This window comes from Emydura macquarii, unplaced genomic scaffold (assembly GCF_026122565.2).
Source record: "Emydura macquarii macquarii isolate MOO-44397 ecotype Brisbane River unplaced genomic scaffold, CSIRO-AGI_Emac_v2 contig_2768, whole genome shotgun sequence".
Lineage (NCBI taxonomy): Eukaryota > Metazoa > Chordata > Testudines > Chelidae > Emydura > Emydura macquarii.
In genome coordinates, this window is record NW_027132905.1 from 11,786,598 (window position 1) to 11,811,788 (window position 25,191).

The window sequence follows — 25,191 nt, forward strand, 5'->3', positions numbered from 1 at the left end:
AGCGCTCGCTTCCTGATCTGTTACCGATTTTAAAACTCACTTCGTTCTGAAGTTCCAGTTTGAATAATCTGACTCTTCCAAAGCTGAGCACCAGGCCAACCGTAAACCCCCCAAGTTGGACAATAAGAACAGACTAGTCAATTTTCCTCTGGAGCTCCCAAGTCTAGCAAAATGCTGCAATGGGCTGGGTTCTAAACACCGCAGGGGAATGTTTGAATTCAACTAAAACTATTTCCACTGGAATTGTTTAAGTCATGGGAATATTTCTGAAATGTTATTTTTAAAAATATCCACCCTAAGTCTGGGGCCTGCATTGCCCCTTCGGTGGCCTTTTCATTGGCAATTGTTCAGTTTAAACTGGATACATGCGGCTTCCTCCCTTCTACACGCAGCCGGTTCCTCATGCCCAAATCACTCTGTGAGGCCACATGAGCCAGTGTTTGACAGCAGAATCCTTCTGGTGGGGTGGAACTGTGATATCTCAAACACCAGACTGTGAAAGTGACTACATGCAATAGGCAGGAGGATACCAGCTGTTAAGGAGAAAACTTAAATAAAAACAGTAGTGAAGGCAATGCAGAAAGTTCAGCAAGACTCATGCAGTTCCAGTGAAACCTTAGAGATATTTTAAAGGTTTTTCCTGGTGCTTCCTCAAAGTCATTAGCTACACAAATGAACAAGACACAACAATATTAACAGGGCTCATTGTTACCTGTTGGAAAAACTATCGCTGGATTCTCTCAAATGTCTACCAAAATTGAACGAGCGTATCATCAGAGGTGGGAGGCAAAAATTCCATCATCCCTTCACCACTGGGGAAGACACTCCATTTTCCTCTTCAAAAGTAAGTGTTTCCCTGGCAAGATTTTCATAGGAGAATGTTAGTGGTTTCTACCCAAACCACAAAAAAAATATATATTTTTTTAAATCTACTAATGGAGAGACTTATTCTCAGGACTGTGCAACCATCGAACTGCATATGCAACTCAGGTATACCTATGTGCAAATGCCCAGTTATCTATCCAACTGGTCTCTGGCATATACAAATCCCCAATCTATGCTGTCACAGTATTTGCACATACAGATTAGGCATGACATTTTCAAAATCCAGGGCCTAGGGGACTGACAAGACAACAGATGCCAGAACTTTCAGCATTAAGGCTGAATATCAGGCCTGACACATTGGCTCTAGCTCATACTAATGTGTTTTTCTGAAAGCACAACTGCCTGAGTTAAGGCCACAGTGACGTGCTGCATTTGCACCTATAAATCAATGTATTAGTAGGCTAATCGGACTCAACTGTGTTACTTGTTGAAATGAAATAACCCAGACTTTTTGGCTTGCAAAGGCCTTGCAAAGAGTGGGACTATTTTCTAACTGTGGGTCTCCAAATTCTGTCCCATTTGAGCTCCATTTACTCTACCCCTTTTCTTTCATGTCTGCTCTCCCACTTCTTCCCCTTCCACTGTTCTAACTCCCTCCAGACCCACTGCATTTCCTTGCTGCTGTTATCCTCTTTCTACTTAGCTTCACGCAGTTTCTGCAAGCGGTGACTGGCTGTTACACAGCATATATACCAACATCCTTTTACTACTGCCAGCGGCTGTGCCAGCAGACAATCAATCACATGTGCCATCTCTTAAGCATAGGATGGCTTATAATTAAACAAACATCTTTCATATATAGGATGTTGGTTCAAGTGCGTCCCAGCTCAGTAACAACTGCAAGTAGCTAACATCTGATGGTTATTTGGTAACTGATATGAAATGAACTCCTGGCCTCAGTCCAATTCCCACTGGAGAGATATCTACATCACAAACCAGCTGGTTGGTTTTCATTTGTTGACCATTCCTATAGACACACCAGTGTAGTAATGGGCACCGAGTCTGAACTATCCTCTCCTATGTAGAAGAGAACCCTCCAGGTCAGGGCTGGAGCACACTGATGGGAAACTAGTGCTGCCAATGCCTGTGTTGTAGCTGTTGTGTGGATCAACAGAGGACTACAGTCTCCAGGGCTGTGAAACCAACATCTCTTAGAAGCGCTATATTTACAAGAACAAAAGCATTTTTGAGCACTGATGGTGTGATTCTGTAGCCTAGAATGAATGCAGTCTTAAATGCAGCTTTCTATGGGTGAATTTTCCTTTCACTTGTTTTTGTTGATTATTTCTAGTAGTAATATTTCAAGGGAACTTCATTGTGTTGGAAAGAGCTGTTAAGACATGGTGGAGTACTGTATTGGAGAAATATGCAATTGGAGAGTTTTTTAATACAGATTCTTAATTTGAAGAGTCATTACTTTGTCAAATAACCGATTGTGTCATTAGACTACACAATCCCTCATCCTATTTAATCAGATTGCTTTTTGAAATTATATATAGGGTTTTTCCAGTGTGTGTCTCGCTGTATTTGAGGACATGCTAATTGTGTAAATAAGGACTTTGGATTCTGAGCTTAGAGCTTCACAGTCATTTTGAAAGAAATTAGCCTCACCGCTCCCTGGCAATAAGGAACTATTACCATCTGTATTTTACAGCTGAGGAAGTGAGCCATAGAGAGGTTAAGTGTCTTGATTAAGGCGACACAATATCTGTAGCAGCGCTGAGAGTAAGACTCAGCTCTCACAACACAACACGTTAACTATACAATCACCATCCCAGAGGTGATGACTCATGTAATAGTGTCCATGCTGGTCCATTATCAACACAAGGAGGAAATGGGTCTGGGCTCTTCCCATATAAATTAGAAACAGCACCAGTGAGATTTGTAGTTCTCCCTTGCCTGTTTCTTTCAAATATAAAATGTTCTTTCCTTCTGCTTGGGCAACATGGAGACCAACACCTGGCAAACAAGCCAGATTTTCAAGAGAGCTCAGTTACCATTCAGGCACCTAAATGAAGAGACCAGTTTTTTAAGAGAGAGCTGTTGGACACGTCTCTCTTCTGAAAAATCCAGCCACTTCATCTAGATACCTAAATGGGAGCTGAGATCTTCCAAAAATCCGGCCCTATGTAAAGGCCAGCTATTTTTTATTAAAGGGAGACCCAGTCCACAAGATGCAGGTATGAATCCTGTTTTCTCTGAAGTTCAGAGGGAGCTGGATCTAGTGTTCCAGCTTGATCCCATTTGCAATTATTATTGATTTGCTTTAAACCAGGTCAGTGTTAATCTCACACATGCACAGCAAGTTAATGTTCTAGAAATTTTTACATAAATATTAAATGGGAAAAATTATTCCTCCATTCCATGTAAATGATTGTGTTTCCATTTCCCACTCCTACCCCATCCCCTGCAAAACAAAACCACCCTTGAAATATCTCATTTTAAAAAACAAAGCTGTTCTTGCATTATGTAAACTTTAAAACAATTTACAGTTTTTCAGTAACATTTAGAGGGAATTTTTCTCCCTCTTCCCCAAGTATCACTTTTTAAAATTCACTCTCCAGCTGAGAAATTTTATGCCAGGTTGCAGAGCAATGAAGCAGAGCTGAATACTCTTGTTAGAAAGGATTTTACAGACAAAATAGTAAAGGAACTTATCTGTTTTAACAGGACTAACAGGTCTATAAATTAAATGAGCCATTTCCAGCCCCATTTAGCAACATCAAAATGCTGCGTTTAGGGAACTATGCTATTTAATGTGGTAAAAATGTTTTCTGTTCTCGAAGGTAGCAAAATTCATCATCAGCCTGTTTATTTAGAATAGCCTTCCAACACAGTTGTAAACCTATGACAAAAACAGCTTTAAGCCCACAGATTTCTGTGAGATCAACTTCTGATAGCAATTATCCAACATGTATTGCCACCCTTCACACCACCTAACTCATCTTTATTATACAATATTCTTTGTACATTGACTCAAGAACCCAGGTAAAACATAAGTACTCTTAAAAAAAAAAAAAAAAAAAAAACCACCACCTGCAAGCACTAGGCTAATTTCTCTCTGAGTCAACTACTCTTTATGGTAATATATACTGTTAGCTATGGAGAGCAAGCCTTTGGCAGTGTTTCAAGACATCTACATGCAACTGGTATCCAAACAATTTTTCTTATTGTAAACAAGGCCTCAACTCACATTATTTATTTTCCTCATCCATTTATAAATGCATACCTATGCATACATGAGTATTCAACTTCCTTTTTGAGCATTTTTGGCATCACACTGGTATTCACAAACTATTCACATCTTTATGAATCATTTAAGCATCAAACCACATGCTGAAAATATACAATAGGCTAGATGGAAATTTTCTTCTGGAAGTCCATTGCAGAGTGACCATTTGTTTTCTGGAAGCATATTTCTATATCTACAGAATCAAGCTTCAATACCAACATCTGCCATTTTGGCTCTGAGCCTGCCTACACACAGACACAAACACTCACTTTATATTGTGATTTTAGGTATATACCATCCCACCTGTTCCCTACAGGACTGTAATCTATTCTTTCAAAACAAGCATGCCAAAACACTGCAGTGGTATTTGCAGAAATGTTGCAATGTTTCTCTACAACAATGGTTTTCAACCTGTGGTCTGCAGACCCTTAGGGGTCCACAGACTATGTCTAAATATCCAAAGGGGTCCACTCCTCTATTTTAAATTTTTAGGAATCTACAAATGAAAAAAGTTTGAAAACCACTGCTTTAAGACTTCCAACCTAACATTAAAATACATACTAAATCATAGCTGATTTTGTTTATAAAAATGCAGGTCATACTGGAAATGAATTTGATCATCCAGAGGCATCCACAGGATTGGTTATAGAAATATCCTTTGCTTTTTTCTTGTTAAGATGCCAACATTTACACAATTAAGGATTTGCAAGGGCCAAACACATCTGCCAACAAACAAACATTTGCTATATTCTAGATAAGATAATGACATGCACAGGAGTTCAACAATCAGCTTTTTTCTTTTATTTGAAGATGAAAACAATTATTTATTGTAGAAAACACTGGGTAGGATTTATGGTTGTACAAAACTACAGCATCTCATGGGGCTGGGGAAAAGGAGACTTAACATGTTCTTTTACAGGGATAAATGAAAAGTAACAGAGAGAGACAGAGAATGAATCAGTACTACAACATACAAGGCAAGTTAAGGACCAGATTTTGTCTCCCTTACGTTGATTTCAATGGAACTGACCAAGAAGCAGGGTGGTACTTAGTGTGAATTACAGAATGTAGCACTTACAAATATTTTGCCCCAGGACAAGTTCAAACAGGACATGACTGCCACTCTTATTCATGCCAAGCAATACTTTACGCCATGAGCAGAACAACAGAAACAAAAGCTATTTCTATATCACCAACCCTTTGAGATCCTATCAATGTGACTTTCCACAGAACAGGAGAGGGCGCAGGGTAAAATGGCAGGATTGGGCCCAGACTGATCTGCCTGCCCTTCTATCCTACTGGAGTCCTGGCTCTTTCACTGCTGGATGGAGACTCTCCACCTAAATGCAGTGGGACTGTCCCTTTGATGTATCAGAACTTGCAAAACAGAACAGAATAACCCTTTCAGGTGTTTGAAAGCTAAACACTGCAACATGTCTGCAAATAGCCTGGGCACCCAGCAGTCTGCAGAGACCCAGGCCCTCTTCTTGGAGGCATTATTAGACTGATCTCTGGATAATCCCTTTCAGCTCAGCACGCCCCACTCCTAGCAAAAACCCAACAGGAGATCAGCTACTGAGCCACCCGAACTAGCCCTTCCCTAACCCCAGGAGCCCCCCTTGTCACCACCCCCTCCCCATGTCCCTCCTGCAGCCTGGAGTCCCCACTATCCCTCCCAGAAGAGCATCCTACTGCAGAGCCCAGCTCAGGGAGGGAGCGGGCTCCAGGCTTTACCCAAACTGGGGCTCAACCTCCAGCCCTCGGCTCGGCTGGAAGAACAGCGACTGGGCACGGGAGAGAGGGACCGTCCCTGGGCGCTGGGCTGGGCTGTGCGCCCCGGGGCGCCCGGGGACGGGAGGTCCGGGGCTGGCGAGGAGCCGGGACGCCCCCCACCCCCGGGCCCAAGCTCATCACGGCAGGAGAGGCGGAGTCCCGCTCGGGTCCGCGATCCCCCCCCGGCCGGCTGCGAGCCCGAGGCGGGCAGCGGCTGCCGGCCCCAGGGGGAAGCTGCCTCCCTCCAGCGCTGCTGCTTCCTCCGCCCGCCCCATAACTTCCCGCCCGCCCCGGCACAAAGCGAGCGGCGGCCGGGCTGACACATCATCCCCTGCACCGGGCCCGGGCCGGGGCCGGGGCCGAGCCGCCCGGAGCCCCTGCGCCCCGCACTCACGCAGAAGCGCTCCAGTTCCGTGGCCGCCATGGCGGGGTCGCGGTGCGGGTCTCTCGCCGGGAAGCCGCCGGGCCGGCCTGGAGCCGCGCTCTCCTCCCCGGCTCGATGCCGCTGAATGAATCCAATATGGCCACTTCCTGGAAACTCCCCCTTTGCAGGCTGGAGAGGCCCAGGGGAGCCGCCCTCAGCCCCCTCCCAGCCTGCGGGAGATCCAGCCAGGGGCTGTGGGCCACCGCAAAAGCACTCGCCTCTGCAAAGCTGCGGGCGCCGCTGCTGGGCCGCCCGGTGGGGGGGGAGTTATAGTCCCGCGCCCAGCCCGAGACAGATGGGTTTTTTAAATGGGCGCAACCCGCTCAGTGGCAAACCCCAGGCTTCCAGCCGCCTTCCCCCGGCGAGCCGCAGAGAATCCCAGCGAGCCTGACTGGAGCTGAGGGGGGGGCCCCGCCTGCCTCCCTCCTGGCTGGGATGTGTGCAGAGCTGTAACAGGGCTGGCTCTCCTCCAGTCCCGGGCATGCCAGGAGATAACTTGCTCCTGTCCTGCCACCCAGCTGCTGGAGGCGCCAGGGAGGCTCCTGCAGTTTAGCTGTAGTAGGGACGCAAACAGGTGAGTAACCAGGCCTGCCAGGGGCTGAAGGAGTCTAGGGACATCCCAGAGAGAGGAAAAGCCTTTCTCCGCTGGGTTCTCCCATTGCATCTTGTCTGGCTACATTGTAAATTGTTTGGTGGGTGAAGAGCTGTGACTAGCACAGAGCTAAGACTTACCAAATAATGGATGATAGTTATATTCTAGGCAGGGCTGGTAGCACCACCTGTTATAAAGGTTGCCCAGCATGTCCCATTAAAAGACCCTGTTTTCAGTTGCTTATAACTTTGCCAAACTTTAACTATTTAGGCTGTAGTTTTCCATTCCTTGTTTACTTTCCATCTTCCACTTTCTGTAACAAATCCTCCAGTTCTTCCCCTCCCTGTTTGTAGAGGATGCATAATTTAAAAAAAAAAAAAAAAATTCTATTTCATGTATTTTGTTACCTGTTTCTGTTGCATGCCTAGCATACATTTGGGTGCTTGCTAATATATAACTATATACTCAGAAAAGCACACTGGTATCAGCATTGTCTTTCAAAAGAAGCTAAAACAATAATAGTTTCTTTAGTGCCTTCCATCAGAGGATCTAAACTGCTCTATGAACATTATTAAATTAAACCTCACAAACCCATCTATCTCATCCAGTTAGCTACGTAAGTATCTCCACCAGTGAAAATTTCACAGACCTGAGTACTCAATCAATGAACAAATTAAAATTGTAACCACTGTTGGATCCATTGTTTTCTATCTCATCATTATCTTGTACTCCCCCAACCTTTGTTGTATGCACCTGTTACGATCCAAGTACAAGATGAAAGATATACTCTTTGGAGAGTGACCTTCTTTTTGTTATGTATGTGTTATCTGACCCCTGACTAGGGCCTCTGGGTACTACCACAATATAATAATAATGAAGTTGTTAGACTATAATGAGCTGGTTTAGTATGTGGTATAGTAGGTGTCAATTCTTATGATCTTTTATTGTTCCCATCATTTCTGTGATCAGCCTGAATCTTTTACAGGAGATTAGAGAAACATCACTTGCTCCTGAATGTGACTGCTTAAACAGGAGGAATAAAATGGCAAAAAAACAAAAAAACCCAACCCTGCATACCTTCTTTTTTTTTTTTCCCCCCTTTTCTTTGCAGGTGCTCTTTAGGGCCCCACTGTAGCAAAGCACTTAAAGTATTTGCTTAACTTTAAGCACATGCTTAATTCCCACCGAAGCCAATGTTTGTGCTTAAAGTTAAGCACACACACATAAATGCTTTGCTGAATAGGGGTGCACTTAGTAAATCAGTTAAGTTCTTTCCCCTGGTAAAAAGGACACGGTGCGAGACCCATTAAAGCTTGTGGGAAGATGCCTATTGACTTCAATGGGCTTTGGATCAGGCCCCAAGAGAGTAAAGATGGAAAGGGGGGAAAAAAAAGGAAGGAAAAGGAAAAATCCAGAGACCTGGTAACTGGATCAAGGGACCACCCTGTTGTAACTGGGTCCTGTGACCTGGCTGTATTTGTAGTGAAGATGGTGCCTGATTGTTGAAACATTTTCCCTTTCTGAGGCTGATGCTTCTTTTCACTTTCTCTGGCTGCACCAAAAGGGGTTTCCGTAGATAGGTGCTTAACCCCATGATCAGCAGAGGATAAATGCCTAGAAAGACAGATAGACAGCACAAGAATTTTATTTTTAACACCTTATTCTTCCAAAGGACACATTGTTCTTAAGGACATGATGCCTAATTATTTACTCCTGTATGCAAGCTTTTACACTACAACTCTGTTAACTTCAATGGCTTTACATTGGTGTAGAACTGGTGTAACAGGAGATTCAGGCCCAGTAGCTGCTGTTACCTCCTGTGCTAAGATTCAAGACACTGTCATTCTGCAAATTGTTCTTAAGCACTTATGATTAAATGTATATTATTAGTGAGTTGGGTGGGTGTTCCTGCCAGGATTTTTAACTCTGGTGGAGAATTTCTGCCTACTGAATGTAACACATACGTAGGGCTAAATTGTGGAATAGCCACAGACCCTTAATATGCCACCCCATGAACAGAACAGGGAGCCACTAGTGAGCCAAAAATTCACATTTGGGTCCCAGTTTCCTTCCTTGTCCTGGGAGAGGAGGAAGGAATCTGCACCAGCTCTTTTCTTGGTGCTGCTTTCCGCAGGTAGAGGAAGAGGGGCAGGACTCCACCCACAGAAACACAGGAATAGCAGCAGCCCCACAGAGGCTGTTTCCCACACACACTGTGACCTGACGGGGGAAAAAAGAGGGCCCTTTTACTCCTTTGTGCAAGTGCATTGAGTAACTGCCTGTCTTGCCCCTAATCATTTCCTACCTTTCACATTTATGTTATACCAAAGCCAAATGCAGCCCTTCTGTACATGACTGCATGTTTTTCAGGGCTGGTTCTTGATCTTCCTATATCATCCACACTGGCTGAGATGGGGGCTGGATTTGATTTCTTGCACATTATCTAACACAGGCCAGACAAGTAGGGTGGTAACCATTCTGTGGACCTTAAATGGTTCCTTCTGCCTGTGTCTTACTGCAGCATGGCTTGAACTGGATTGGCCTCACAGTCATTGCTTGAGCTTCAAGACCACTGAGGAACTGAGTGGCTTTGAATACCATTAGTAATAGCAATAATACTTTGCATTTAAAAGACCTGACTGTTCAGAGGTGCTGAGCACTCACAGCTCCAGTTAAATTCAATGGGAGCTGCAAGTGCTCAGCTCCTCTGAAAATCAGGCCCATGCTTCCCTCGTCACACACCCTGCATTGTGTTTTACCCCGTGGAGCAGTCCCAGTGAATCGCCCAAGGTCTGAGGGCAAGTAACCAGCATAACTGGGAAAAGAACCTAGTTCTCCTGACTCCTCATCATAAAGGGCCACATTCACCCATCCTTACTGAACCTGAGGCTATGAGTACCCCCAACAATTTCAATGGGACAGACTGAGGGGCTATTTACTGTGCGGAAAGGGTCAGAATCAGCCCCAAGGAGATTACTCTGTGTGGAACAGCGAGCGATCATTTGAATAAATACAAACTTCTGGTGACATGATATTTGCCATGTAAATGTTGTCTGCTGTTGTCCATTTAGTAATGTTCTTTAAAACTGGCCATTGAAGCCCTTGAGTTTCAGCTGAGCCTTGCTCTTTCATCATATAATGCCTTTCATCCCTTGCTATTTTCTCTCCTTCAGAGACTTTTGTTTGATTGTTTATTCATTGAAAGCTACTGCATTTCTCTCTGGAACAAAGGAAGAGCTCTTTGCCTTCACATAATTCAGTCTTTGTTTCACAGGAAAACACCAACGAGGAAACTGGAAAATTGTGGCTTCGGTCATACTTGTTGGAAAAATCTACCTTTCCCCATTGAAGGTACAAATTTTATCAATGCCCAGTGCCATATAGGCCAGAGGGAAAGCCACAACCTTCTCTAAAGCAGGATTCTCCTGTCAACACTCCTTATGCCTCAAGAAGATAGGAATCTTCCCTGCCCATTCATCCTTGCATTTTTCCTTCCTCTTCTCTTCTGTATGGCAATATGATGCCTCACCTTTCTTACAGCTCAGAGCAAAGTAATGTGGCCTCTTTGTTTAATTGCTTTACAGTTCATGTGGCAAGGAGTAGGAGTACTGGACTAGCAAGGCTGCCACCTTAACCCTGAAGATACAAGAAATGATACTGCAATTCCTGGGCCTAGGTGTGGATGCCAGATCTCCCACTTCATTTCTCTGTGTTGCATCATATGAATTATTGCAACCATGCAATGCTGTCCTCCACCCACTGAGAAGAATAGCAAAATGCCCTCAGTTAGGAGTGTTTGCTAACATGGCAATATGAATGGATCCAGAGGACTGCGATGTTTTACAAAACACCCATAACACTTCCTAGTCAAATATGTTAAAATAGGGGCAATACCCTAATGCTTGTGATATAGATTTAGCAAGCTGCAAAGTTTGGTTTAAAAAATAGTAGAAAATTAAAAGGTTTTTTCCATTTTCTTTACTTTACTTTTGTACCAGCTAGTAAACTAGAAACACCAAGATGAACGACAGTTGGCTAGAAATCATCTGAAAGGCAGCCTGCAGTGTTCCATAAATAACCAATCCAAAAATACTCACTTTTTAAGTTTTTGGCAAAAGGAAAAAGAGGGAGGCAAAATTTCTCTTAATGCTGGAATTTTCAAAGGAGTTAGGTGCACAATGCCAGTGCGGCTCCAGCCTGATTATCCTCTGTGTATTTAACGATTTTACCTGAATATATTTATGGTAGTCAGTATCATTTCTGCAACTCAATCTACTTCTCAATCACTTATGGAGAAATAAACTAAACCAACCACTAAACACCATACAGATAAGAGAAGACCAGGGGCCTGGTCTATGAATGGATAATCTTCAATAGGTCTGAACCACGTATCAATGAACAAGACCAAGGCCAGCGTTAGCTATCCTACACTGCTAATTAATAATGCTTAGCTCTTATATAGAGCTTTTCATCTATAGACCTCGAAGTGCTTTAGAAAAGAAATTAGTATCATCATCTCCCTTTTGTAAATGGGGAAACTGAGGCACAGAGCGGTGCCGTGACTAGCCCAGGATCACCCAGCAGGCCACAAGTGGACATTATTTTTTTTAAATCCAATTAAAAATGGAAGTAGCTGCATGAACCCAAAAATTGTACAGTGAGGATTCCTCAGATGACTACACAATTTTCCAGCACCCCGGATTATTATTATTATTATTATTAAATATGTGTGTTACGATAGTGCCCAAAGGCCCCCAACTGGGATGAGGATTTCCATTGTTCTTGGGTCTGTATAAATATAGTAACGAGACCTGCCCTGAAGGGTTTACAATCTAAACACACAACCAGACAAAGGCTGAGGGACGGGGATACAACATACAAACAAATGAGCATGCTTCTGAAATGGTACAGTTTGGTTAGTCAGACATATTGTATTTCTTTTAATGGTGGAAGGCGTAGTACCAACCTTCTAACAGCCACTCAATAAATGAGAGTCTGTGAAGGGAAACATACCCATTAACATACCAATGATAATCCAGGGGGGGAAAAAGCTTCTATGTTGTTCTACTGATGTATGTTGGTATAACTACATCGCTTGGGGTGTGGAAAATCTCCTCCCCGCTAAAGTGACATAATAAGACCAGCCTGGCCCCCAGTGTAGACAGCGCTATGTTGGCAGGAGGGCTTTTTCTGTTGACATAGCTACCACCTCTCAGGGCGGTGGAGTACCTACATTGACAGGAGAAGCTGTTCTGTCATCATAGGTAGTGTCTTCAGTAAGCGCTACAATAAGTGTAGACAAGCCCTCAGACACAATGCAGAAGAGAATAACTTGTGGCAAGAGTTTATAGGACAGAGTAGTTAAAGTGGGGAAACCAATTCACATCCATCACAATGCAAGACATTTCTGCACACTTTTCCTGTGCTTTTCTTATCATCATAAGGCCCTATGCTCCCCTCCACTTCTGCGGGTGAAGGAGACACTGCATCCACAGATCCCAGCTAAGGAACATGGAAAGGGGGAGTATTACCTCTGTAGCGGGATTCAGAAGTTCCATGGGATTGTAGCTCTCTGCATGGAAAGAGGATGAGCTGGGATGAGACTAGAATGCTGGCCATATGTGGAGCATGTGCCCCACAAAACCGAGTAGTAAACCCTCAAAAGCTAGTGCAGACAGGGTTCTGATGAGCAGGGGACAACAACTTGCTAGGTGAGGGGAACAATGCAGAGGCAATGGGCAAGGATCCAACAGCATCCAGGTGGTTCCCAAGGTATCCAGGGGTTTTAAAATTCACCCCACTGTCACTTTCACAGAAGCTGTCCATTCTACAGGAGCACTAGCACCAGTGAACTATGTCGATTTCCAGAGAGCATGACAGAGATTTTCAGAGATCTCAGTATAGAGGCAGCACAAGCACAGATGCACCCTGCATAACTTTAACCAGTGCCAACAGTGTCTCCCAGGATGCCACCAAATTCTCCACAAATGTTTGTAAAATAAGGGAAGTGGTTCCAAAAACCCTGTTGTCCTTCATTCTTCTCCTTTAGCATACTCCTCTTGTTCATTCTCCAAGAGAGTGAGAACATAAGAAGTGAAGGATAGGCACAGGGTAAGAGGAAAGATTTGCAACACAAAGGACATAGACTGGAGAATGAATTCTGAGGCTTTCATATGTCTGTACTAGATTCTAATATGGAACAGAACCAACCTCTAAAGCAAGTCATAGCAATTTGTTTTGGATGTTTTTTTTATTATTAGCTCTCTGCAGTAGGCTAGACAGCATCATGGGGTTGCTATAAACAAAAAGGCATTGCTAATGCAGGGGTGGCATTAGTAAAATACCATACACAAGAGACAACACCAGCAAAGTGTGTGGTTTTTGTGCAAACAATAAGAAAGGCATGGGGAGGCAATGTTAGGGTTGACTAACCAATGTAGGAACATTACAGAGCTACAGGCAGGATAAAGATAACACAGAATTAAGTGAGGAATATTAGTGCAGCAAAGACACTTTGAGGAATAAGTGCAGTGCCAGCTGTAGTCAGGGGATAAAATATGTTTTCAGATGAGATTTGAAGAGATGGAGAGAGAAGGTGAAGAGATACAAAAAGGCTATTCCATGCAGCCAGTGGGAGCTGCAGAAGAAGACTCTTGCACCAACAGTAATGTGGGTGGAGGAAGAGAAAGAAAGCCAGTGCCAGATGAGTAGAGGAATGGGGAGCAGAGAAAGATGAAGTCCATGAGGAAGGCTGGGCCATGAATGGTAATAAAATGGAAGGTTTAGAAATAGCTTATACTACATTGTTTCCAAGCTGAAGACAATGAAAGCTAAGCAAATTTATTTTCTCTTTCCCATTCATTCTTGCACAGACAGTTACTTTTATCTCTCTGCCTTCCCAACACATTGACTCCGCTTATTTTATGTTCAGTTTCCCTTGTTATTTTCCAGTCAAACTGGAATCAATTTCATGACCTGGTTGGAAACAGAGCGATCAAAAGAAAAAAAGCCTTGAGGAATGGGTGTCATTTACTCCTTTCTTCCAAAAAGGTATTTAGGCCCAATCCTGCTCCCAGTGACATCAAGGGAAATTTGCTTGAAGTTTTCAGAAACCACTTACAAAAAATAATAATTTTAAAAGATAGACATAAGATGCAAGCAGAAATAACAGATGTGGCAACATATTTATAAAGCTTCCTTCCGAAATACATACATTAACTAATGTAGGTCAGTTACAGAGATTTTTTAAAATATATAATATAGTTTAATTCATAAGTGTGTTTTCTTACCTTGTTTGCAGAGAAGAGCATCTATAACTCACAAGAATCACAATTGATCAGATGTTCAAATATCAATGGAAGCTTCTTGAGAAATATAAAGACCTGACTTTATGCAGTGAAATAATTTAATCTAAAGCTGCCTCATTGATTTGATAATAACTGAGACAAAAATCATTATTTTAGAAAGTTGGGGCAGAAGTAAATCAAGGAAACTTTTAAACTCAGTCTAAGCAATCTCCACTTGGCTGGAACTAATATTCTATGAGACACAACTTTGCTCAATTACCTTCCAAAGTTAATGGAGTGAATAAAATTGGAGTTATGTTTACATAGGTTAGACAGTGGGAACTGCAGCTGCTCAGCCTCTCTCAGGACCAAGCCCTTACATCTCTACATTTTATCTCAGACATCATGTAGTGTAGTTGGCACTGGTAAAACAATGGGAGATTGTTTCTTCAGGTGGCTGCATTTCCCTGGTGAGTGAAGCATTTTTTTAAAAAATACTGCAAAATGGTCCCTCTGCATCTGCCCCTGCCCCCACCCCACTCAGGTAATGGAAACAGGTGAACTGGTTGCTCAGAATTTCCAAAATAGGATATATTTCACCTTTTGGGGTTAAGGCCAAGCAAGTAAAGAGTCAGCCCAAAGGGATTAATTTCTTTTCAGTGCCCAGCAAGCTAGAACAAAGGGTTAGAATCTAGGCCCCAATCCTATGCTGGTGCAGGGTTTTGCCCTTCTGGACCGATTTACGGGACTGGCCCCTGGTCTTTAGGTGAGTCACCCAGGGCTTGAGCAAATGGGAGCTGCCAGGGTTCAGCACCTACCCTCTTCCTCCATGCCTCGATTTCCCCACCGATATGAGATGGTGATCCTGTGCTTCGCACAGGGCGGGAGGTGGGAAGGGAGGCACGGGGCTGAATTCGCTCCGCTCTGCAAAGCTGTTGCTCCTCAGCACAGGATGCTTATCGGACGCAGTTAGGCGGTGCCCAGATCCTACGGTGATGGGCGCATTCAAGCAACACACAGCGCAAAGCCGTGGGCAGGGGCGATCCAGCGGCGTCTCCCACGCCCGGGGGCGGCTGGCACAAGCCGCGCAGGGAGGGGACCCGACTCATTCTGCGGCCAGAGCCTGCCGCCTTCCAGCTGGGGATGGCCCCAGGAACCCCCGCGGCCGGGCCGGGCGGCCTCTGCTGCTCCACGGCGGGGCGGGGCGGACCCCCCAGCGCCCGACCCGCTCCACCCCCGCGGGCTCCAGCCAGCCAGCACTGCCCGGGGAGACGCAGGGGTTAAACTCAGGTGCGTCCTGCCTACAAATCCCAGACACCTCCGCTCGCTCGCGCTCCCTTCGCCCCCCCACCCCCACCCGGGAGCGGCCGCCACTGGCGGCGGGGAGGCAGCGCGCGCTCAGGTGCAGGTGCAGGACGGGCATGGCCGAGCCGGAGCCGAGCCGGGCGGCCCTGCTGGCTTTCCTGCGGGAGGGCGGCGGGCGGGTGCTGAGCTCGGAGCTGCGGAGCCGCTTCAAGCCGCTGCTGGAGGCCGGGGAGCCCGAGGAGCGAGCCGCCCGCCGCGAGCGCTTCAAGGCGCTGGTGAACAGCCTGGCCGTGGTGAAGGAGCTGGACGGGGCCAAGTTCGTGGTGCTGCGGAAGAAGCTCCGAGGCCAGGCGGCCGGGGAGGCGGGCGCCGGGGCGCAACCCCTTGAGGGCGCCGGGCCGAGCCGGGCAGCTGCCGGGGCGGGAGGGCGAGAGCCGTCTCCGCCCCGCGCCCCCGAGCCGCCCGCTGTCCCGCTGGCAGCCGAGGAGCGCCCGGCCCCGCAGCCCGTGTCCCAGCTGAGGGAGCTCTTCCAGAGCCAGGACGGCGAGGTGCCGGTGCCCCCCGCGGGCAGAGCCGGGGCCGGGCCCCCCAGGCGAGAGGCCATCCAGAAGCCCTGCATGTTGCCAGTGCGCTGCCCGCAGCCGGCCAGCAGTGCCCAGGGGGCCGAGGAGCAGCCTGGGGCCGGAGATGGGCTGCAGGGGGGGGGCCTTGATCTCCCTGAGCGGGCCTCGCGGAGATCCCCTGCCCTGAGGAGGAGGCAGGTGGAGGAGGCGGGGGCCAGGTCGCCCCAGCTGCGAAGGGTGGCAAAGGCTCAGAAGGTGAGCGAAGAACCCGGCGGCACCGCTGCCGTTCCCCTGGAAGACCCTGAGCACCAGTGGCTGGTGAAAACCGCCGGCGGCCAGTGGTCCCAGCAGCTTCATGGCCTCTTGCTGGGCGACGCCAGTCTGGCAGGGAAAAGGGACTTCATGTCTGGCTTCACAGCTCTGCACTGGGCGGCTAAGAGCGGGAACTGTGACATGGTGGGGAAGATCATTGAGGTGGCTGAGAAGGGTGGCACTCAGATCAATGTGAACACCAAGTCCTACGGAGGTTATACCGCCCTCCACATCGCTGCCATACATGGCCGAGAAGAAGTCATTGCCACCTTGGTCAAGACATACGATGCCCAGGTGAACCTGAGAGATTACAGTGGGAAAAAGCCACACCATTACTTAAAGGAAGGGTCCTCCTATGCAGTCAGGCATCTGCTGGGTGACCCTGACCTTCACAACACTCTTGGACACTCCTTTCCAATCAAGAAAAATGCAAAAATTGCTGCTTCAATTTTGAGCTCTACCAGCACCTTCCTTGGTGTCTTGTCGGACGACACAGCCTTCTATGATCTTACGAAAGGTTTGAAGAAGACTTATTCCTTAAATAAGTTCCTTAGTTCATCTACTGGCTCAAGGAAGAAACCTAAGACTAGGGCGACTTTCCCATCTTATTCTTCTCTTGTCGAAGCAGTGGAGGAAGAACAAGAGACCACAGTGAAACAAAGACCAGTTTCTGAGCTGTTCTTCAATCACTAGTTGCTGCTTTCTTGAAAGCAAAGTAATGCAAATAATGTAGAGGAGGTTTCTTGGGCTCAGATCCTCACTGATATTTAGGCTCCTAATTCCCATTGAAATCAATGAGTTAGGTGCCTAAACGCCTTTGAGAATCTAGATCCTGGTCGTCTCTCACAGAAGCACTCAGTTTGGGGATGAAGAATCAATCTGATTGGTCCACTGATACAGGATCTGATTCCAAAGCTCTTAGAAGTCAATGGTAGTCTTTCGACTGATTTCAACAAAGCCTGATCAGGCGCACAGAAAACAAGATTCCCTTAAAAATATTGAACCTAACTGTGTACCGATATGTTAATTTAATCCACAAAGCCTCCCTAACTCTGGGCCTAATGGCTAAAATATATATTTTTTTAAATTCTTAGCGTGGACAGGTTACAACGCTTAACATACCATCGTCTTAATTTACGAATTCTTCCAAAATTCTTCAAAGAATTCTTCCAGTTCTTTGAGTTAGAATGTAGGAATAAGGTAAAAGAATTGTTGCACATTTTATTTACACTTTGATTTTAAACTAGATCATACCTACTTTAAAATGGCTTTTAATCCTGCAGGTTTAAATAACAAATTGCTAAGGAAGATGCATAATTCTGTAAGATGTTTCCAATTATTTTGTTAACAATGAGGAAAAATGTTTTTTAAAAGATATAGTGTTCTAACTTTTTAAAAACAAACTTCTCTGCTAGAAATAACTAGTAACTATTCTAATTGTTGTCTAATGTATTTTACTATGTGTAGAATACAAAACCACTTATGCAATGAGAAAAGCAACCCTAGCCAACTGAAACATTAACCTGTCTACCTCAATTTAAATGCTAGATTACCATTGCTGACTTCAGCATTTTTTTAACTTGTATGGGGACTTTCTGACCACAAAACAGATGGTACCAACCAGATATTTTGATAATACTGTGAACTTTTAAGTGTGATGGTAATTTAACAAATGCACCTTTAAAAGAACCTAACACAGACTTTTTAAATGTATGATAGTGGGACATTCAGGTGAAAAACTAAGAACTACAGGGAAATTTTCCTCAGACTAGAGGTTTTTATATGTGCATAGCCAACTGGAAATAAAAAGTTAGGAGACTATATTTTTGTGTTGCTTGTCTTATAAATGTTAAGTGATGTTTTCGACCCAATAAAGAGATGTAATGTTAGATATTTCATAACAAAATGTCTGCATGCCATCTAGCACTAAAACAATGTATAGCTGAACAGTGTGAATCATTGATGTAAAACATTTTTTCTGTTGCCTCTTTCTCTATGTTCATAAAGTGCAACATATAATTCCAAGGAGCATGTGAATTTTGGATTTAGTGCCATATATTTCCAGTGAAAATCTGTGTATTAAAGTTGGTTAAAAGTAAAACTAACCTAAATAAAAGTCTTAACTTGTCTGGTTCTGTGTATACAATCATGCATTTTGACTTGGTTTCAAAGTTTATGGTGAATCTAAAGGACCAACGGGTGCCCTCAGTTAAGTTCCTTTGATGATTTGTATTTATGGCACTTTTTCCTCAGCGGATCTCAAAGCTTTTTGCTACACGAGGTAGATATTAGCCTACGTTATAAATGGAGGGGGAGATCTTCAGCAGGTGTAAGTTGTCTTAGCTCCACTGACTTTGGAGTAATGGGGAGTCATACCAGCTGAGGAGCTGGCCCAATATAACAAGCACAGTGAGGGCTGCTGACTTGTCCAAGAACAGAGGGAGTTAGGGGACAGAGAATCCAGGTCTGACCCCTGTGACCAGTCTACTGGACCATAATAATTTTCTCTTTAAAAATGGAAGGATACAGTTCAAACGTTAGAGGACAAAGCTGATGGTATAACCGTATAACTCTGCTCGTTAAATCCCCGTTATATGGTCAGGTTTCTGCCGTTACTTGAATGCTCTGAAATTCTTTGCAAGTCAGTAACTTTTGGCCTGTTTTTTATTTCAGCCTTGAATTAAACCTAATACTTCCTCTTTCTGTCTCTGTAAAAGGCTTCACTAAAACATGCCATGAAATATACCCTACTACGTGTGCAGACTGGAAGAGGCATTTTCCTCTCCTCCCCACCTCCTTTTGTTCCTCTGGTTAAAAGTATTACATGGAGTGGGCTACATTCATGCCAAGTGGAACTCTTGATTCCAGGGGCAACTTTGGCCCTAGTGGTGCTGGAACTAGGAGTATAGGGGGTGCTGCTGCTGGAGCCCTGTAGCTTGAAGTAGTAATAACAAACACCAAATGCATGTTTTCATGCATCTGACGAAGTGGGTTGCAGCCCATGAAATAACAATAACATCTCATTCAGCCCAAATAGGCACACAGCAAAGCCTCAGACGTTGCAATGATGTTGCAGAGTAAAGGCACTTTCAGCTGGTTAAAATAGTCTGTAGCTACAAGCATGAAAAGTATCACTTATATGACTGAGCCTGTTATCATCCTGAAGCTAAGTGATAAGCATGGATATGCTCAATCCATGTTCATATAGTGGAATCTTTTATACTGTTTTTGAGAAAGTGTCCTTTCCTGTTCTCCTGCAGATAAAAAGCATGCAGGCATGCAGTCTTTCTTAGAACAACAAACGGTGGGAGGGGAGGTATATCTTCAGTGCAAAAAAAAAGGAAAAGCATATGTGTATTTTTTACATCAATATAAGTGTCATCAAGTAAAATCTAAGTGGAGGCTATTGGGCTGACCTGGACTAGCCACATCTAGTTAAAAACTACCTACCTGTGCCTTGTCTCCACTAGGATTTTACATTGAATTAGCTATCTCAGTGTAAAAAACACACTTTATTTTTGCTGTGAAGACAAAGCCTGTATGTCGTTATTATCATTCATTTGGATCATGCTCGGGTGTGTGAGGCACCTTGCAAAACAAACAGTGAAGAATTTACAATCTGTAAAATAGATGGGTGCGGCTGGCCAGAACTCCATCAACAAGTTTATACACTGACTCCATTCATGCCTACCTTTTTAGTAAACACATTTTTAAAAAAAACCCTAAATATTAATTACCTAGACACTGGTTAGTAGTCCCAGTGTTATTTGCCTTCCACAAATACAAACACTCAGAAGTATTAAGAATGAACCCATTGTAATTATATGGAAATGAATTATATTGAACCCTAACTTGAATTAAAACCAATGGCTCTATTCTGCATTTCTTTTTCATGTGCTACAGTTGTGATTGTAAAGGCAACACAGTATTTAATTCCCAACAAATCAGAAAGGCACATTTCTTGGCAATGATCAAGGTTATGTCAGTTTTAGTCCTCTAGTTGGGGAATTAATCTTGCCTTTTTAAGTTGCAAGCAGATGGATTTTACAGATCTCCATTATTTCAAATTACTCTGGGATCAAATCTAACAACCCATCCCTTAATTAAACAAAATCCACACTCAACTCAATAGGATTTCACCTGAATGAATGACTGTGAGATTTGGCCCATGATGCTTTAATAAATACATCAAAACACAGCACACACTGTACAATAAGGGAAGGCGGGTAGCTGACTATCCCTTAGTATCTGATGATACAATTAATTACACTGATATCCTCACTGTAAATATAAATCAGAATCTAGAGTAACATTTTAGAAACATAGAAACATTGATCTGATATACCCAAAGGCTACAAAAATCTCCTTCTACAGTGCAACACCCACATCAGGTGAGTTAAAATTGGATTACGTTTTAGTTGAATTGCACTCAGGGTCAGGAAGTAGCATTTGGCCTATGGTTTGTTTGTTTTGGATAGTTTTTTTTTCCCCCTCAACATAGATATTTCAGCCTTTTCTAAACAATCCCAGTAGCTCTGAAAGTCAGTGCTCAGCTACTACACTGAAAAAATGCTATGAAAAAATAAAACAAACAAACAAACAAACCCAGAAGACAGATAGCACCACCCAATAGTAACTAACCAGAGTGAGTTCAGAAAGTCTAGACTTTGGCCTCCAGGACAAAGCTGTGTGATAACACAGTGATGATCGGGTCCCTAATGATCGTTTTGTGGGATGGTGACCATCCCTCTCAAAGCCAGGACTGTTTGCTGAAACTCTTGAGAGATGTTACCTTTCCCTTGGAGAAGAACCTCTTAAAGAAGATTTTAGCTTCAGGCGTCTAAGGGAGTAGCATGAGGATGTGGGGTATGGGCTAGTGATCTGAAGTAGTGACTGTACCAGAAGCTGGCTTCGATGGGAGCTGCAGGTAGAAACCCAGGCAGAGTGGAACCTTTTGAAAACGTTGACTTTAGCACGTGCCATAGTTTCCCCATCCGTCAAATGGGAAATTCCTGACTCACAAAGGCATTGTGGGAGGCGCGTGTACTTTTTAGTATCAGGCTACTCCTTGTTATTGAACAGTCTCTTTACCAAGTGTGTTTAGACACTGTGAAGTATAAATATAACATGAGTAATACTAAAACATATAACATGAGTAATACTAAAAGAGCCTCTGCCTTGTCCTGCCCATTACTTGCCTCTCTTCTCTCATCTCCTCTCCTTCCTGCTCTGCATATTGCACTAGTTGGGACCCACTTTCCCTTGACTCCTGATTTACATATGAATCAAAGGAAAAGCTCATCCTGACAGTTATTGAGGGTTCCAGTGATTTGTGCTAATGAAGAAATCTCCAAATGAAAATCTCACTAACAGGGCCTTGGCACAGATGCAGTTTAGGCACAAAGAGCATGTTGTTTGTTTAAGGGGGGGACATAGATCACGTGTTCTGTACCACACTGAGGAACGTTCATTTGCTATTAGTTCATTAATGATAAAAGAAAAATGACACATTCCGCCCTACCCCTTGCGTCAGGAGTGCTGGAACAATGTTTGTAGAGGGGGTGCTGAGAGCCATTGAACCAAACTGCAAACCCTGTATATAATGGAAACCACATCAAACCAGGTGGTGCAGGAGCACCCCCAGCACCTATGCCTTGTGTTGAGGGCTGCTACAGAGACAGCATAGTAGTTGTTTGTATAGCACGAGGAAAATGGCATTATATAACGGCTGGGTATTATTATTTAGCTCCAGGAGGGGGAGCTAGAGCCACATGTTCCTCAAAGATGATGGCCTGTCTTTAAAGAGCAGAGGTGCCTGGCTGTAAAGGGACCCCCCAATCCTTGGTGGGGTGGCGGCAAAGTGGGGTTTGAGTGTGGCATGAAAACTGAGGGAGGAAAGTAATCTTTGGGGTTCTGACAAATAAGACAAGCCGTCCGTGACATCCCGTGGAACTCCGGTCCCTTTCTCTCACTCTCTCTGTCTGACCATCCTGTCCTGGGCATGGATGTGGGAGAGTTAAGGCTGAAGTGGGACCAGACCCACCAACCATTTCTCGAAGGGTCCCCCACACACCCATCCTGCCTGGCTTTCTCTGTTCCCCCTCCGCACAACTCTTCCGCTCAGCCTAAGAGCTTCCCTCAACACGCCCCAAACAGCAGAGGAGAGTAAAACACAAGAAGACCCCCGACGCGGAGCAAGATTTCCACCACCGCTGCTCTACCACCTCCCTGGTGGCTTCAGTCAGTTACAGGTCAACTATCAACCAGCAGCACAAGTGGTTACCATGGTGACATTTTTAATTGTCATCACTAGACTTCAACTTCAGCAGCTCCTTCAGACGAATGGGGACAGCTCACGACTTTCAGCGCTCTTGTTTCAGTCAGGCTGCAGACTCAGGCAGACTTCACTAGATCAATTTACAAAGGCTGGAGACTTATGAAGGCCTGGATACTGCAAGACAAGATGGCGACTTCTGGGGGGAAAGCAGTTTTGCTGAGCTACCGCAAACCAGTCCACCGATCAGTCCCTGCCTCGCCCTGAATGGAGTGGGGATATGCCTGGGGATGAGCATGAGATGTGTGCTCCAGTCATTCCCAAAGGTCAAGCTGTGCCTCTGGGTTTACTCCTGTACTGAAGCTACTCTCCGGCTTTATGCAGCGTCAGAAAGGTGACACAAACAGCGGTTTGCGTTCCAGGTCTGTGGGGCTGATTCGCCACCCCCAAGCGCTCATGTAGTTACCTACACCTGTGCAAAGTGAGTTTCAAATGCTACCAACTCAGGGGATCAGGGTGAAGTCCCGGGGGAGAAGAGCCTATCTGCTTCCTTAGCACCCTCCAGATTCTGGGCTACTCTGGGCACTGAAATGGCCATTGGGCTGCCAGGCAACACTACATGCCCATCATCTGCCAGTCCCACCCCTGGCACTTCCCCTATGCTGGGGTTTATGAGGGTTACAGCACAGTATGGTGGCTTTACATTGTATGTGTGATGGGAGAAACTCTCCTTTGGCAATTGTAGCTTCTATCCACTGTTGGAGCAGCATACAGTGGCAAGGGGATAGGATCTGTCCCAGGTGTTTTGCTCCCACCTTGCTCTCACATGGCACTGGTGTAAATGATGACACAGGAGCCAAGGCTGGGAAGATTCAGGTCCATAACCTTTGCCTCCTTTGCCTCAAACGGTTTATAAAAGACAGTCTAGAAAATAGATAAGTGAGCTTTTAAAAATATTGAACAAAGAAGGTTTTAGCGGCAATAAAACAGATTAAATTAAACATAGGCTTTGGCCCTTATTTTAGGTGTGTTTCCCTTCTCTGACCCCACTCCATCAGAGCTATAAGTGAGTATAGGCTCTTAGCCCCTTCTCTGACCCCACTCCATCAGAGCTGGTAAATTTCCGATTAGAGACAGCTTTAAGTGACTGTGAAAAAGATTATTGATAAAGCAGTTATCACAGACCCAAGCCTATAAGAAAGATGTTTGCTGGTCCCTGTAATTAACACATACAATAGGCAGCAAAGATGTTTATTCCTTGCAGTCAGAGATGCAGCCACAAGCACCCGTGACTCAGTGAGGCGTGGAAGTCAGGAAGCTGTACGGCTCAGGAGATCATTGGCACCGAGGTTCCTAGCAGGGGAGGCAGTGCTGATAAACAACTGGGGCCGAAGACACTGTACCTAAGAGATTCCCACATCACAACCAAGTGCATCACCTAGTCTTGCATCAGGAAACTAACAGGGAAAAAGGCAGTGGAGCCCGAGTTTAATCAAACACCAATCTTTCCTTTGTCCTCCAGGCCCTCACCCATCCCGATGTACAGACCGGCCCACCTTCTTCCTATACTTCCTGCTGCATGAAAAGCAGTGACCTTTTCCTACGGTACATTGCACCCATCATGCAATGTGTCAGAAACCCCAGCCTACCCCTCAACCTCAACATAACAGGCAGGGCCTGCTCCGATCCACAGTCCGCTCTCCCTCCTTATTCATACCAGTGACCTCACCTTCCTCCCACTCACTCACTTGCTACAAATGACAGTACCCATAGGAATGCTATAGGAGAAAATATAAGCTACAGGTGTAAGTCACATGAGTACTTCCCTGTGGGGAAATGACTTTAGGTGCTAAAGCTATCTAGCTTTGGTACGTAGATGGCCTCCCTTACTGTATTATTTGAGCACCTCACAATCTTTAATGTATTTAGCCTCACATACCCCATGAGGTAGGGAAGTGCTATTATCCCCATTTTACAGATGGGGCACTGGAGCCCAGAGAAGCTAAATGACTTGCCCAAGGATGTGTAGCAAATCTGTGGCAAAGCAGGAAATTGAACCCCTCTCTTGAGTCTCAGCCTAGCACCCCCAACTACAGGCCCATCCTTCCACTTTAATTCTGAAAGGTGTTGTACATTTCCCAGGACTTAACTCCCATTGACTTGAAGGCACACAAGGCCTGAGCCACAAAAAAACTGATAATATGAGAAACTAACAGCCTTCTGCTCACAGGACCATGAGTCCTTAGTCCCACTCATTGTTAATAACCTCTGTCTACCTTTGTAGGCAGCTCTGAATTCCTCTAACAATAATCTTCCTTTCTGGATTTTGCTCTTTTTATGAGAAGATTTACTTGTCTCATAGAAAAGCTACCCAACGGTTTCACTAGGGTCTTTAGAAGCGACTTTACTCCATTGGAATTCATATAAAGAGATTTTTCATCATATGCTCCTCATCCTGTTTAATTTGGCTCCTGCCGTATCCTTCCTTCTGCTAGTTTTCTTGAGAGGCAGCCACAGCTAAGAGCTAGCACTATCTGTGCCTTAT

General features: G+C 44.8%; 2 protein-coding genes and 1 long non-coding RNA gene across 5 annotated transcripts in view; 2 read left to right on the forward strand and 1 right to left on the reverse strand.

Annotated features, from left to right (window-relative positions):
• Positions 1-6,412, reverse strand: part of SEPTIN8 (septin 8) — a 66,486-nt gene extending 60,074 nt beyond the window's left edge. For all 3 annotated transcript variants that reach the window (XM_067566464.1, XM_067566463.1, XM_067566465.1), the window contains exon 1: positions 6,285-6,412. In XM_067566464.1, the coding sequence (XP_067422565.1) occupies positions 6,285-6,314 (30 nt within the window). In that variant the 5' untranslated portion in view covers positions 6,315-6,412. The remainder of the gene's footprint in view (positions 1-6,284) is intronic.
• A 345-nt stretch (positions 6,413-6,757) lies between these two features.
• Positions 6,758-10,763, forward strand: LOC137165272 (uncharacterized). The gene is made up of 2 exons (XR_010923310.1): positions 6,758-6,888; positions 10,491-10,763. It is a non-coding gene; the product is annotated as an uncharacterized lncRNA (long non-coding RNA).
• A 4,335-nt stretch (positions 10,764-15,098) lies between these two features.
• On the forward strand, positions 15,099-18,523 carry SOWAHA (sosondowah ankyrin repeat domain family member A). The gene has a single exon (XM_067566793.1). It carries the CDS (start codon positions 15,188-15,190, stop codon positions 17,063-17,065), a length of 1,878 nt encoding a protein of 625 aa, XP_067422894.1. The 5' UTR covers positions 15,099-15,187; the 3' UTR covers positions 17,066-18,523.
• The last annotated feature ends 6,668 nt before the right edge of the window (positions 18,524-25,191 follow it).

Coding starts and splice junctions, on each gene's coding strand:
- SOWAHA (XM_067566793.1), top strand. CDS start 15,188: ATGGGCGCATTCAAGCAACACACAGCGCAAAGCCGTGGGCAGGGGCGA.